The 15833-nt window shown below is 48.1% G+C and overlaps 2 protein-coding genes across 3 annotated transcripts; one reads left to right on the top strand and one right to left on the bottom strand.

Annotated features, from left to right (window-relative positions):
* Window positions 1–3083: 3083 nt before the first annotated feature.
* Window positions 3084–8613, bottom strand: psmf1 (proteasome inhibitor subunit 1). Of its 2 annotated transcripts, XM_023955348.1 has the most exons (7): window positions 8380–8613; window positions 7717–7863; window positions 6517–6599; window positions 6161–6349; window positions 5771–5827; window positions 3801–3962; window positions 3084–3475 (listed from the first exon to the last, which is right to left on the bottom strand). In XM_023955348.1, exons 1-7 carry the CDS (start codon window positions 8506–8508, stop codon window positions 3424–3426), a joined length of 819 nt encoding a protein of 272 aa, XP_023811116.1. In that variant the 5' UTR covers window positions 8509–8613; the 3' UTR covers window positions 3084–3423. The 2 variants fall into 2 exon arrangements, with proteins under 2 accessions (XP_023811116.1, XP_023811117.1); XM_023955349.1 differs by lacking the exon at window positions 7717–7863.
* A 721-nt stretch (window positions 8614–9334) lies between these two features.
* pigu (phosphatidylinositol glycan anchor biosynthesis class U) lies at window positions 9335–15001 on the top strand. Its single transcript, XM_023955347.1, has 12 exons — window positions 9335–9510; window positions 10831–10895; window positions 11000–11059; window positions 11134–11196; window positions 11263–11372; window positions 11452–11552; window positions 11621–11718; window positions 11799–11953; window positions 12038–12181; window positions 12268–12392; window positions 12463–12605; window positions 13755–15001. Exons 1-12 carry the CDS (start codon window positions 9381–9383, stop codon window positions 13866–13868), a joined length of 1308 nt encoding a protein of 435 aa, XP_023811115.1. The 5' UTR covers window positions 9335–9380; the 3' UTR covers window positions 13869–15001.
* The last annotated feature ends 832 nt before the right edge of the window (window positions 15002–15833 follow it).

Here is a 15833-nt window from a genome sequence, read left to right as displayed (position 1 = left end):
TCCTGAAAGTCAGCAGGAGAAGCAGCAGAGAGTGAATCCATCTGTATTCTGTCAGCAGCCGGCGTCTCTGAGACCGCACAGACTCTATTTATATCCAGCTCTGCTGCTGGAGGCCGTCTCACGTGTCACGGAAAGTCCTTGTGAGGACAAACGTCCACGGTCAGAAACCATGAGACCAGCATCAGGGACGTCTTCCTCAGAGGGTCAACGCGTCCTGCCAGCAGAGCAGGTGAGTCCAGGTGAGAACAGGTGAGAACAGGTTACAGTGTGGGCGGAGTTTCTCCAATAGAAAAGCAGGAATGGCTGATGGATGGAAAATGGGTGGATGGGGGGGGGGGACTTTTGTCTGACAGGCTCCAGTCTCCAGGTCTGTTTGATCATTAGATCTCACTCCTGCAATAACTGAAGATTTTCCTGAGAAACCTGATCGGCTGAACGAATCCGCGTTTGATTTCTTTGTTTTTTATAGCAGGAAGACATCAGAACCCCCCAAACATGAACAAACATTCTGGGTTTCTGAGAGGAGAGAAGGACATCACCTCCAGGAAACCTCAGGCGACAGTCTTTCCCATTTGTCCTTCACCCACAGCGCTGCTGCTTCAGCGCTTTCATGGAGGTCACGTGACGCTCAGCTGTTTAGGATTCAGAGATAAACTCAAGGAGAACTCTGGATTACGACCCCCCCAGGTTCAGTCTCGTTAATCACAACACATCCTCAGAGAAACAGGTGGGACCATGACAAAGCCGTGAAAGATGTTCCCAGCTGGGAGGAGTCTGGTCCCTCTAGGTCCCCGTTTCCCAGCAGCAGCAGCAGCAGCAGCAGCAGCAGCAGCAGCTACAGCAGCAGCAGCAGCAGCAGCAGCAGCTACAGCACCAGCAGCAGCAGCAGAACAACAGCAGCAGCAGCAGCAGCAGCAGCAGCAGCTACAGCAGCAGCAGCAGCAGCTGCAGCAGCAGCAGCAGAACAACAGCAGCAGCATCAGCTGCAGCAGCAGCAGCAGCAGCAGCAGCAGCAGCAGCAGAACAACAGCAGCAGCAGCAGCAGCAGCATCAGCTGCAGCAGCAGCAGCAGCAGCAGCAGCAGCAGCAGAACAACAGCAGCAGCAACAGCAGCAGCAGCTGCAGCAGCAGCAGCAGCAGAACAACAGCAGCAGCAACAGCAGCAGCAGCAGCATCAGCTGCAGCAGCAGCAGCAGCAGCAGCAGAACAACAGCAGCTGCAGCTGATGCTGCTGCTGTTGTTCTGCTGCTGCTGCTGCTGCAGCTGATGCTGCTGCTGCCGCTGCTGCAGCTGATGCTGCTGCTGTTGTTCTGCTGCTGCTGCTGCTGCTGCTGCAGCTGATGCTGCTGCTGCTGCTGCTGCCACTGCTGCTGCTGCAGCTCCAGCTGCTGCTGCTGCTGCTGCCACTGCTGCTGCTGCAGCTGCAGCTGCAGCTGCTGCTGCTGCCGCTGCTGCAGCTGATGCTGCCACTGCTGCTGCTGCTGCAGCTGATGCTGCTGCTGCTGCTGCTGCTGTTGTTCTGCTGCTGCTGCTGCTGCTGCTGCAGCTGATGCTGCTGCTGTTGTTCTGCTGCTGCTGCTGCAGCTGCTGCTGCTGCTGCAGCAGCAGTGGCAGCAGCAGCAGCAGCTGCAGCTGCAGCAGCAGAACAAACAGCAAAAGGCCTGACGACGGTCATCAATGCACAAACCCCTGCAGAAAGAGCTGCAGCCGACATCCCCCATCCAACCCTCTGCATCATCATCTCAGTTGTCATGGAAACGTCATCACTGCTTTTCTGTCCGTCTGCAGGGTCAGAAGGTGAACCCATGAACGCTGGAAGGTGATTAATGTAGCTTCTCTGTTGGCATGGCAACCAGATCTGAACATTGACATCATACTTCACCGTTCAGAACTAAAAGACCTTTTTTTCAAAGTACCATTCTTGTGTAATAGTTGAATGGTTTTGTGTAACCCTTGTGCTATCTTATGACCCCCCCCCCCCCCTTCCATTGAGGTGTTCTCCCTACCATGACAAAGGTGGATAAAGGTGGAAAGATTTCATGTAATCCATGGACACCAGTGAAGATCACAAATCATTGAAGAAAAAAGGTTCAGAGCACTGTCTAGTGGGTCTAGATGACCCAACTCCCAACGTTAAAGTGCCTAGGATAGCACAAGGGTTAAATGAAGAGAAAGACAGAAAAGTCTCTGACTTCATGGTTCATTTTCAATTCTGTTTTTTCCCTTTCGGGGTCACGGGGCTGCTGGAGCCTATCCTGGCCACTTGTGGGTGAAGGCAGGGGACGCCCTGGACTGGTCGCCAGTCTGTCACGGGTTAGAATATCCTCAATCACACATCCATTCACTCTCACACTCACACCTAGGGACAATTTAGATTAACCTATGAAGCATGTTTTTGGACGGTGGGAGGAAGCCGGAGACCCTGGAGAAAACCCACACATGCACGGGGAGAACATGCAAACTCCACACAGAAAGGACCCCCATTGGTGTTCTGTTCCAGGTCCCCCAGCCGGGACTTGAACTGGGGGCCTTCTTGCTGCGAGGCAAGAGCGCTAACCACTGCACCACCGTGCAGCCTGGACTTCATGATGACGTCTGTCAACGTCTGCAGGATGTCAGACTGAGCAGAAAGATTCACAGGTAAACCACTAAACCTCTCAAATTAGGATTTTATGAATCTGCATCTCTGTGGGACGGCAGCAGAAGGTCCGGGAGCAGAAACCGAACCGGTTCCAGGAGCAGAACCGAACCGGTTCCAGGAGCAGAACCGAACCGGTTCCGGGAACAGAAGGTCCGGGACCAGAAAAGAGGAATCAGATGAAGAATAAAATTCAGGATGTTGTTCTGGACTTTGTCCGTCTGAAACTGGACCGTCGGAACCGAAAAGCTGTTTTTTTTACAGAATGTAACCCTTCATGTCTGAAATCTGCTGCTAAATTTGATTGTCTTTTTTCATCACCGTTCGTGTTTTACTTGATCAGAAAAAGAGAATCTTCAGAGATTTTTGTTCTGAGTGTCAAACCTCTGTGACCCACAACGACCCGCTTCTACAGAACCGGCCCAAGCAGAAAGCAGCACAGAGAAATGATTCAAACATTTATTCCATCAACAGGATTCACAGTTTTTTAAACTAACTTTATTTCTGGTGTTCCTGAATGAGCCACAAAATGATCAGGAACCTGAAATCGGAGCGAGAGTCCGACCCGAAGCTCAGAACTCAAACTCCGTCCGGTTTTCTGGGCCGTCTGCTCCAAACACCGAGACAAGCAGAAGGATTTCCTTCTGGAATCGTCTCCTCCGACCCAAAACAAACTCGCTTATCTCAACCAGAACCTGCAGCCTCAAACTTCACGTCCTGAAAGCTGAGAGCAAAGTGAGCGGGTCAGAACCGAGTCAGGGTTTCAGAACCACCCACGTTCAGCTCTACATGAACATGTCATCGTAGCCGGGGGGGGGCATGTGGTCCGGATCCGGCCTAGGAAGCAAAAACACAAACAGGTTTCAGGTTTTTGGTTTCTGCTGCAGCTTAGGTCATCAAAAGAGAACCAGAACCGCCCAGAACACGACCAGAACCCAACGCAGCGCTTTGTCTGTTTGTTTTAGGACTCTGTGCTGCAGCGGATCAAACTTTTCCAAGAGATTTTCTTCTCTTAAAGTCATTTTAGGAGAAAATCTCTAAAAAAACCCAATTCTCTGAAATCAGAACCAAATTCTTCAGAATCCGCACAGACGTGTGTCTCTCTGGGTTTTGGCTGCAACAACCATCATCACATGCAGGAGAACACGAGTGCTGCCTTCACCCTGGTCTGTGCCGCCCGATGGGTCCAAACGGGTCGAAGCGAGCTCCCGGTGGCACGGCTCCGGGGGGCAGAATGTCCGGGATGCCGCTGGAGGGGTCGAAGCCGGAGCGGGGGAACCCCGACCTCAGGGGGTCCACGATCATCCCGCCCCCACCTCGAGATCTGAGGACGAGTCAGGAGGACAAAGGACACGATGAACGTTTCTGCAGGAGCAGAACCAGAGCAGAACCAGAGGGGTTCTGCACACAGGAACGTTGACTGGAACACGACCTTCAGAGGTTCTGACACGAGACTGCAAACGGGTCAATCCTCTCTGAGGAGGTTCTCCTCAGGAAAAGGAGGCTCCAGCGGAACCGAAAGCCAGGAAGTCACAGAGCTACTCCTCCAGCTTCACGTGGACTAACAGAACCCAACAGAACCCCACTGAACCCTCCAGAACCTCACAGATCCCCATGAACCCTACAGAACCCTACAGAACCCCCTGAACCCTCCAGAACCTCACAGATCCCCCTGAACCCCACAGAACCCCACTGAACCCACCAGAACCTCACAGTGGACTAATAAAACCCAACAGAACCCCACAGAACCCTCCAGAACCCCACTGAACCCTACAAAACCCCACAGAACCCTACAGAACCCCACTGAACCCTACAGAACCTCACAGATCCCCATGAACCCTACAGAACCCCAAAGAACCCTCCAGAACCTCACAGATCCCCCTGAACCCCACAGAACCCCACTGAACCCTCCAGAACCTCACAGTGGACTAATAAAACCCAACAGAACCCCACTGAACCCTCCAGAACCTCACAGTGGACTAATAAAACCCAACAGAACCCCATAGAACCCTCCAGAACCTCACAGATCCCCCTGAACCCCACAGAACCCCACTGAACCCACCAGAACCTCACAGTGGACTAATAAAACCCAACAGAACCCCACAGAACCCTCCAGAACCTCACAGATCCCCCTGAACCCCACAGAACCCCACTGAACCCACCAGAACCTCACAGTGGACTAATAAAACCCAACAGAACCCCACAGAACCCTACAGAACCCCACTGAACCCACCAGAACCTCACAGATCCCCCTGAACCCCACAGAACCCCACTGAACCCACCAGAACCTCACAGTGGACTAATAAAACCCAACAGAACCCCAAAGAACCCTACAGAACCCCACTGAACCCACCAGAACCTCACAGATCCCCCTGAACCCCACAGAACCCCACTGAACCCACCAGAACCTCACAGTGGACTAATAAAACCCAACAGAACCCCACAGAACCCTCCAAAACCCCACTGAACCCACCAGAACCTCACAGTGGACTAATAAAACCCAACAGAACCCCACAGAACCCCACAGAACCCCACTGAACCCACCAGAACCTCACAGTGGACTAATAAAACCCAACAGAACCCCACAGAACCCTACAAAACCCCACTGAACCCACCAGAACCTCACAGTGGACTAATAAAACCCAACAGAACCCCACAGAACCCTCCAAAACCCCACTGAACCCTACAAAACCACACAGAACCCTTCAGAACCCCACTGAACCCTACAGAACCTCACAGATCCCCATGAACCCTACTGAACCCCAAAGAACCCTACAGAACCCCACAGTGGACTAATAAAACCCCACAGTGCTCTAGTAAAACCCAACAGAACCCTACAGAACCGACTCAAAGAAAAAACAACAATAAGGCTTTCAACACAAATTCCAGATGTAATCCTCTCAGGAGTTTAGAAAGACGGTAAAGAAAAGGAGGAAAATGTCAAAGTGAGGCGTCATGTGACCATCGAATGCTGACTCAGCAGATTCTGTTCAGAGATTCAGCGTTCGAGGTCAAAGCTGTGAGTCCGCGAGGCCGGAGGCTGATAATCCGTCATCCCAAATCCTTGGATTAGGACAACGCTGGCTGAAACTCACAAACATCTGGAAGTTTTAGAGGAGGAGACACACCCACCCGAACGGATCCAGATCTGCTCCCCCAGTGGCAAAAGGCGGAACTGCAGGCTCACGCCTGAAAAACAAAGCGTTCATCAAATGATGAAGAATCACCTCACCTTCATCAGGAGCAGCACAGCATCCGTGATGACTGTTTCCTTCCTGACAGAATAAACCTTTCAAAATAAAAGCTCATCTTTAGATAGACTTGTTTCTGCTTTTATCCTTTAAAGTTCAGACGGATCTAACAACTCATTCAGTTCTGTGAGAAAATAACAGGAATTTATTCCTGATTTTTACTTTAACGTCATTTCTTTTAACTTTCAGAATATAGAAATATTCTAGAAAGAGAGAATAAAGACTTCTTTATCCCATCGCTGTGATCAAATCAATGCCAGAATTTCCCAACCATGGATGCTGCGTTCCCGGACCAGGACGTCTGCTGGGAATGCGTAGAGGGTCGTCCTCCTCTCTCCTCCTCCTTCCTCCTGCTTCGTCCTCATCCTCCCGCAAACTCCTCCTCCCTGCTTTCTTCTCCTGGGGGGGCAGCAGCTGAGCCCTCACCTTCTCTGACAAACCGTCTCCATTTATGAAAACCCTTCAGAATAAAAGCCTTCAGTCAATCATTTCATCCAGATTCAGGGTTGCTACCTCTGCACCCGCAGCTCTTATGGTCTGCCCTCCTCACCTGTGACTCTGTGACCCTGAGGGACTGAAAACAGGAAGAACTGCTGATTCCTGTGGGGGACGTTTTTTTACACCGACCTGTCAAACGTGTCCAGATGGTCGGCGTCCACGTGATCCTTCATGTTCACGGTCAGGTCGGTCACCTGCTGCGTGCTGCAGTTCTTCAGACACACAGAAAGCAGACGCCGTCACACCGCCGTTACCTTCAGCTGGAATCTGACGTCAGCATTTCTGAACGACGATTGTTCAGAGTTTCTGTGACGTTCGTGACGCGTGGACTCATGTTCAATACAACACGAGTCCACATGTCTGCAGGACGTGAACGGAACAGAAAAATAACATGCCACCATAATAAAGATTGAAGAAACAGACAGAGGGCTGTACCGACTCACTGCACAACTACACATAATATATTCACCAGGTTTCTGCTTCAGAAATATTTATTGTTTTCCTGTTTCTCTTTATTCTAGTATCTTCAGCCATGTTTTGCAGCTTATCTTCTACAGTTACTCATCTATTTCAACCATCCATCTATTCAAATGTTCGGCTCTTTCAGCTTTTTCCAGCTGTGACTTTTGGTCCTTCAAATCCTTGAACTTTTCCAGATATTCCAGGATTTCTGCCTCCATTTAAATAAATGGGGAATCCTTGGTGCAGAAGCTCGCTGGTTTGATACCCGGCTCTGGCATTTTTCACAAACATTTTTGTTATTGTGCTGTTTTCACTTTATTTATGGTCAACTTTGATCATTTCTTTATTTTTTGCCCGTTATTCCCCTTTAAGTTTCATTTTCATTCAGCAGTACAGCATTTAACCGGCATTTTCTTCTAGAAATGCAGCTCCTTCTAGTTTAAGTTTCTTTTTGAAGACCTTTTCAGAACTTCTGCTGGGAAATCAAAATAAAAGAAAACCATCAAAGTTCAAACCTAAAGCCATCTGATCTTCATTCAGAAAACCTTTGTTAAAATCTCTGACTGCTCTCTATTTTTTTAATTTGAAGCTATTCCACTAAATCTTCACCTTTCAACAGTTCTGAGATGATAAATAACGCCTTTGTGTGCTCCCTACATCATCAAAACACGTCTGATGTTCTAAAACGAGCCAAATGTTGCCATGAAACCTAAAAGCGGCCTCTGTGTTTTTAAATTTCAGATTTGTTTCTCTGTCGTCTCAGATGTGAGGTTCGCTGCAGACTTTTTGCATTTAATGCTTCGTTCTCCCTCATTCCAGCAGAGTGCCCACCCCCTCATGTCCTGAAGGACCCCCCCCCATGCCTACCATCAGGTTGAATATCACAGCAGAGTCCACGGGGACGGCTTTCAGCAGCATCTTTGCGTCCGCGCCTTCGTAGCGGAGACTGTACAGCTCCTTGTTGCTGCTCCAGTCTGCAGGCAGGAGCTCCGACTTCCGGTCACCGCTGCGGGGCTGGGGGGAGGGACGGGGGCGGGGGGGGGGGGTGAGACACCCTCTCTTTCAAACGCTTCTGTGCCCCCCCCCCCGCGCTAAAGATGACGTGACACTTTTTGCGGAAAGTCCATTTGTTTAGTATGAGACCAAATGGCGCGTGCCAACTGCACGAGACTAAAAATCGGACTAAAACATGACTCAATGCAGAACTTTAGGAGGTCAAAGGTCACCTAGATGGAGGAAGAAGAACCAACTCAGCGGAGGTTTCCTCTGAATCGCCTGCAGGACAGTTTCAGTTTCCATCCTGATCCTCCTGCTAATGTAGCAAAGCTAACATTTATTCCCACAGACTGAGAGTTTAAATCAAAACTGTAACTCAGAGGGACTTCAGAGGCTGTCAACAAACTACGATCTAAAAGTAAACAAACAGCATTAACTTGGTTCGTCTCGTATCTTAAATGTGTTTAAATAAAACCAGAATGTGTTGTTGGTTTGTCTCTTCTGGTTCTGCTTAAGTTAGCTAGTTCGACCCACCTCGTCTCCGGAACCGATGCACCGGTATCCTCCCTTGATCATTTCCCAGTGAACGAAACACACGAGGGCGTCCTGAGGACAAGTCAGGCTACCTGTGACGCAGGTGTACAACACCTCCAAGCCTGCCATGTTGTCTCACAAACCAACAGCACAGAACAAGAACAGAAAACAAAAATCGCAGAGTCGTCGCTTCCATAACAACCACAGCGACTTCCTGCAGGGATTTTCAAAGTAAAAGCACGTGGCTTTTAGAGGATTGCAGAAAACACATACGACACGCTAAAATAGTATTGTAGACGTGATACAGTCACAATTTAGTAATCAGATATTTTTAAAACGAACAACGATAATCTACTTCAACGTGACGCTAACACAGGCCCACAAAAGCGTTAATTTTATTTTATTTTTAAATACGCCCCCGGAAACAGTAAAATAGTTTATTCCAACTAGACGGCGAGTTGCAGTTTTGTTTTGATCCGTCACATAAATCTTTCGACTGAAAACACGCAAATGACAAAACATTCCGCATTCCGGGGTGATTAAAGAAAAACGCCTGTAATATGTGCTATATTATTGTTTAAAATTACAGCGTCTTTATGTATATTCAGCATATGCAAAATTAGAACTAACAACAAGATCATATGAAAACTCCTCTGTTGAGATTAAACTCCTTTTCAAGTTGTTTAAAATGTGTTTATTTACCTTTACACATAAAATTAAATACAATATTTGATTAAAACAAAATTCTAATCTTGATTTTAATTGCTTGAATTATGCGTTTTAAATAGTCTTTTTGTAAATATGTTCCTTTATTATTATTATTATTATTATTATTATTATTATTATTATTATTATTATTATTATTATTAAACTCGCTCCTTATCGCTGCTTGGACTGTAAATCTGTGGAGGTTGGAGGTAAATGTTTTCCTGACGAGACGGAATAAACTTGACTTCCCAGCATGCACCTCGAGCGCAGGGCGAGAGAGCTTCCTCGCGAAGATGGCGGCTCCCTTGACGCTCCTAATGATTGTCGCCGTGACGGTCCGTGCCGTTCTATTCCGGTCCAGTTTGGCGGAGCTGATTTCAGAGAGGGTGGAGGTGGTGTCACCGATTACTGCCTGGAAAAGAGGTGAGCGGGCCGCCGGCGGGGGTCCGGAGCGCACCGGTCACACACGCCTCGCACCCGCGCGCCTCCCCGCTGCGCCGGTAAACCGGTTCGGCGACAAAATCTGTCACAAAAGAAATCTGTAAATGTTTGGAGAATGGTCGACGAAGGTGAAACGGTGTCAGACTCGGACTCTGATCCGATTTTTGGTCCCCAAAAAAACCCCGAACTGAAGGAACTCATCTCTGATTATTATCATCGATTGTTACTCGTACAAGTAATCTATTACATTTGAATATGACACTGTCAGAGCTGTAACGCCTTCATTAACTGAAAGTGACTTCAGTCAAAGTAACGACAGGAGGTTCTGCAGAGGAGCTGTTGGGTTGTCCTGCAGGTTCTGATGGATGAAGAACATGTTTGGGTTCATCCATGTTCCTGATCATCTGATCTGTTGTCAGATTGTTCCCGGTCGTTTGTTTCTGATGATGATGCCGTTTTTAGCCCAAAATCCTGTCTTTTTCTAGGACATAGTTTCTGCAGAGCAGCTGGAGTTCAGTAGAAATCCACCTCTCCTCTGAGTTGCCTGTTGGCATGGAGCAACCCCGCCCCCCTTGCCCTCCCCTTTGCTGAGAGCTCTCTGTTTCCACGCTCTCCCGCTAACATTAGCGCAGCTGTCCAGCCGCTCAGTTCTGATCCAGATTGCAGGAAGACAAAGACGTTCATGGGTCTCTCTACCTGTCTGCAGGTGGATGCATCAGAAAGGGGCGGAGCTGGGAGTTTGTGGCCCCGCCCAGGATATTTTTTGTCGACATCACAAATAGGATGTTTTTCAAACGGCATAGTTTCGTCTGCTCCTCATTCACAACGATTTGAATAAAGAAAAACTCAGAAATGCAACTTGAAGCTTCATTTTCTTCATATTTGTCCCCATCATCAGAAAAATGCCACCAGAACGCTTCGTTTTTCTGATGCATCTCTGCAGCTCTAAACAGGTTTTCCCTGATTCACGACGAGAGGAAATGTGGAACATTTAACCAAATCTGATCTGTGAACTCAGCACGGCAGAAAACAGACCATAATATTCAGTCACAGCAGCCAACGGGACGTATTTAGCAGGCAGAGAGGGTAGCATTCCTAGTGTGCTGTGGATGCGGTCTGACTTTACAAAAGGACGGGGACGTCAACCGTTCAGGAGGTTGGAGGCGGAGCCTGCTGCTCAAACAGACAATAGTCTAAATGTTTTGTGGGTTCTGAGGTTTGGATCCTTTTCTGATGAATCTTCCTGATCATGAACCTACCGCCTCAGACTGAGGACTCTGTTGTGGTGTGGTTGTGTTGCAGTGATCGAGGGTCTGGCTCTGCTTGACCTGGGAGTGTCTCCGTACTCTGGAGATGTTTTCCACGAGGTGAGTCACAAACCAAAACACCTGAAGGTGACACCTTCGTCCGACCTGAACGTGGGAAACGGCGGACGCTCAGGCCGGACCTCACCACATGTGTTTGTCCGCAGACTCCGCTCATCATCTACCTCTTCCACTTCCTGGTGGATTATGCAGAGATCACCTTCATGGTGAGTCCCTAAAGGAGGTTCTGGACGTCAGGAGGTTTGTGGCGGATGTGTGGAGCTCTGCTTTGTGTCCTCAGCTGGCAGACGTGGTGACGGCCGCGGCGCTGTACGCAGCAGCCAAGGATTACAACAAACAAGTGGTGAGAAAGCTGCAGAACCTCTGCACGTAGATCTGCTCTCACCCAGACTCTGTCGTGTTTTTACAGTTCAGAAAACAGAAGTTTGCGTTGGAGGCGGACCGCTACCCCCCGGACTGTCTGGAGCTCATCAGGACCCCCTTAGAGATGCACTACGTCCCCCTGAAAGTGGCCATGTTGTGAGTCCTCCTCAGAGCTCCGCCCCCCTCCGCTCTCTGGGCGGAACCAGCAGAAGCTTCAGCTCTTCTTCTCCCGCAGTTACCTGCTGAACCCGTTCACCATCTTGTCCTGCGTCGCCAAGTCCACCTGCGGCCTGAACAACATGGTCATCTCTCTCTTCATCCTCTGCACGGTCAAAGGTCGGCCCTCAGACTCCGGCTGGACCCCTTGTTTGGCGCCTGGACCTCTGACCTTCTCTGCGTTTCAGGAAACGTGCTGCTGAGCGCCATCTTCCTGTGTCTGGCCACCTATCAGTCCGTCTACCCTCTGACCCTGTGCGCTCCTGCAATGCTCTACCTGATGCAGGTGCGTCTCCTCCCAGTGACGGGAGCGTCCCGGCGCTCTCCTGGTCTCTGACTCCCGTCTCCCTGCGTCTGCTCCTGCAGCGTCAGTACATCCCGGTCAACCTCCGGCGCGTCAGCTTCTGGTGGTTTGTGGTTCAATACCTCTTCATGTACCTGGGCAGCCTGTTCGTCCTGGTCTGCCTGTCCTTCTTCCTGCTGGGCTCCTGGGACTACATGCCGTCCGTCTACGGCTTCATGTGAGTGAGGATGAGGAGGAGTGAAGGGTTTTAGAGATGGTTTCTCCCCCGTGTGATGGATGTTTCCTGCTGGTTTCCCTGCAGCCTCTCCGTTCCTGACCTGACCCCCAACATCGGCCTCTTCTGGTATTTCTTTGCCGAAATGTTTGAACATTTCCGCCTCTTCTTCCTCTGCGTCTTCCAGATCAACGTCTTCTTCTATACCATCCCTCTGTCCATCAAACTCAAGTAAGTGGGTCTGATGCGGTCGCTGCAGAGCTTTTCTCTGCTCCGGTTCTTCAGCGTGTCTGCCTGCCTTCATGCTTCTGCTGCAGGGAGCATCCCGTGTTCCTGATCTTCATGCAGCTAGCCGTGATCTCCATCTTTAAATCCTACCCCACCGTGGGGGACGTCGCCCTCTACATGGCCTTCCTCCCGCTCTGGAGTCACCTGCACCGCTGTGAGTGTGTGCTCCAGGTTCTGGCGTTCTCTGGCGGCGCCGAGGTTTCTCAAAGGTTTCTGTTCTCCAGTCCTGAGGAACATCTTCCTGGTGTCCTGCGTCCTGCTGGCCTGCTCGGCGCTGTTCCCGGTCCTCTGGCACCTCTGGATCTACGCCGGCAGCGCCAACTCCAACTTCTACTACGCCATAACGCTGCTGTTCAACGTGGCGCAGGTAAGGAGCGGCCTGAGGGGGGCGCTGTCAGGTTCAGCTGAGAAAGGGGCCAGCAGATTCTATATTCATGAGGACGTGAGAATATTTTAAAGGGCCTATATTATACTTTTCGCAAGCTTTTCATAGTAAACTATATTCATTCATCTATAATATGTTCCCGCTAAATAACAAACTTTTTATTAAATATTAATTTTTCCTACCCAGAAGTAAGACGACTGGATCTTTGGGGCTCCGCCTTTCTCTCTTTGTGGGTTCCGCCCATTTCATGACATCATCCTAGAGCCGGCCTCTGCAGCGTGTCTGCGATTTTCCCACGAAAACAAACACCGCCGTACAAAGACGGATGTGTGTATTGTGCCTAGAGAAGGAAAGCGTTTAGCCGATCACCGCTAGCTCCACAGAGAAAGTGTCCAAATTCCCGCCCTAACTACTAAAAAACGAGGAGGTGCCCTGAATTTTGAAAACAATTCAGACGCCACACTCACTCCTTTTTTTTTTTTTTAACGGCAGATGTGACGTCATTGATTTCACAAAGTTAAAATCTAATTAATGAGCGTTCTGGGAGGATTATTTATGATCCACTGTCTTCTGAAGATAAAAACGTTGATGGTTTATTAAAAAAATAAATTTTTTTTGCAAAAGTTGTTCCAATGCAATGCATTGTGGTCTATATTCACCGATCTAGTGGTTTTTCGCAGAGACTTCTGGGAAATTTCTAGGGCTCTGGATTTTGGAATTGTAGATTCAGACACTATAGAATGATAAACGCACTATAGATGCTCTATGTAGAGGTCAGGGTGGGAATTTGAACATGGCCTGGGCGTGTGTGTTAGCCTGGGGGCGGAGCCTGCAGCACAGACTCTTCCTGGAAGGGGCGGTTCCTCACTTTGTGACATCACAATGTGAGAACCAGCTCGTCGTGGATTGGGAGGGGCAGGTCCTCAGAAAGCAGTTTTATAGAGGAATTACAGCTTTGGGGATGTTTATGGTGAGGAATGAACATTAGAAGACACTTAAAAGCTCCAAAAGTGGATTTAGCATGAAAAGGTTTATAGATGGATGAAGTTTTCTCTTAGATCTGCAGATGCAGCAAACAGACTTCTGAGGAAACCAAAACACTTTCACACTTCGTTCTTCTTTCTTTCTTAGATCCTGCTGGTGTCGGATTATTTCTACGCCTTCCTGCGGAGGGAACACCACCTCACCTATGGGCTGTACCTGAAGAAGAAGGACGGCTCGGAAGCAACGCTGGTCCTGAAGTAAACCCCCCCCTGAGCGTCTGCAGGGACAGACGGTGGAGCTCCTCTTCACGCTCGAGGAGGAGACGGCGTCCGAAGCCGCACCGCTCCTCCGACGGACCGAAGCCGCCCGTGCAGAGGCGGCGGTGCAGCTTGATGCAGCTGAGCTGCTGCGGCTGCAGGACCTGAGACACGTGCTCCATGCAGACCTGCGGGTCCTTCTGTTCTGGAGTGCTCTTATTTTGAAGCTTCTTTCCAGTGGAACAAGCAAAGCTTTTATTTTACAGACTATTTAACCCGCTCTGTTGGACTTTATTTTGACTTTTTTTTTAAACACTCCTCTGCAATGAGCTTTTACTTTGAAAGCTTCCTCTTCCTTTGAAGTCAAACAAGTTGGAAAAATAAGTATTTCTGACTAAACCTGTATTGTAACCTATTTTATAAACTGGACGGAAAAATGTGAACGGAAGCTTCATTTACAGACTTCTATAAATCAAACCGTTAGAGTTTTCAACCTTTTCCTCGTTTTGTGTCGATGCTGCCGGGACTCGACTCGTTCATCTGATCAATACTGATTTATGGATCCTCACTGATCAGACGGCAACAGCAGGGCAGCTGGAGAGAATTTCAAATTTAACGTTTAAACTTTTTCATTTCTGCTTGATTGTAGATACAGACGGATTTCTGAGTTTGATCATTTTCCTGGTAAAACAGCAGAATAAAGAGATTTAATCCAAATTTAATCCAGATTATGTTTGAAATCTGTGGTCTTTAACACTGTGGACTACAGCACATGTATGGCAACAAAACAGAGTTATAAAGGCTTTATTTCTGTAAATGTAATCTTTTAAAAAGAAAACTGTGTCTGGAGTTTGACGTTTTTCCTAATGTGAGCAGAATAATATCTGAGTCTGGAGTCATTAGCGTGAAGAAGGTCGTTCTCCGTGTCTGGGTTGTTTTCACATTAACTTCAGGTCTTCCTTTGCTGATCCTCCGAGTCTCCGCAGGTCAGACAACCACAGCTAGAGTCTAGTAATTGAACTACAAACCCAGGAGTTTAGAAAGGCATGTCATTCTTTTATATACTCTGGTACTTTTGGTTTGAACTGATATTTACTTTTTTTATGTTTCATTTGTGAATAAAAGTGTCAAATGTTGGTCATTTAACTTTTCTTAATTTAGTTTGTATACATATTTAAAAAAAAACTGTTTCATCAAAAATATCTGAAGTGCAAGCTGTGGATTTTTAGACATTTGTCCATCTTATCACAAAAACGTCCTTCCTTCATGTCCACAGAATCCAACATGATCAGCTTTTGGAGCAGCAGGAATCTCCTTTGATGGATGTTGGAAGTCAGTTTAAAGATCGCAGACAGAGAAGGACCATCTGGATCTTCTGGTTCTGCTGTAAAGAACTCAACATCATCACAGACCTCTGGAGGCACACGGCCAGGACATTGTTTTCGGGCTCAATCAGACGTTTGTTGTTCACGCATGCGCAGATAAGCAGCTCCTTGCTGGATGCATTTCTATCGGTGGCCTGTAGATGGCAGCATCGTTCTGAACAGAATCCTTTCAGGTGGTTCGGAGAACCACTCTGCTTTGCTCCAGCAGGTAAATCACTTCCATCTCACTTGAGTTGTTTTTGTCTGCGTCTATAGCTACATTAGTCCGCCAAAGGCTGAGCTCATGTTTTTCTGGTGGAGATTTACAAACAGAAAATGCAACAGTGATAAGTACTAATCATTGTGTTGTCATGTTTTCCTGCTGGCTTATTCTTGCTGCTCTGCTCTTCATTTTTGCATAATAACAAATAAAATAAATAGCAAAACCCCAATTGTACATAAAAACTGAGTTTTAAGACTTTAATAAAAATAGAAATAAAAGTTAAATTGTAAAACTGCAATTCAGGCTCAGCCTAATGTGTTTGTGATGGTCTTTCTAGAAAACATGATTGAGTAAAAATGTGTAAAAGTAATGTAAATACTTG

Source organism: Oryzias latipes, chromosome 5 (genome assembly GCF_002234675.1).
Source record: "Oryzias latipes chromosome 5, ASM223467v1".
Taxonomy (NCBI): domain Eukaryota; kingdom Metazoa; phylum Chordata; class Actinopteri; order Beloniformes; family Adrianichthyidae; genus Oryzias; species Oryzias latipes.
The sequence above is the reverse complement of the archived record's forward strand: the minus strand, read 5'-3'. Positions and strand labels throughout refer to the sequence as shown.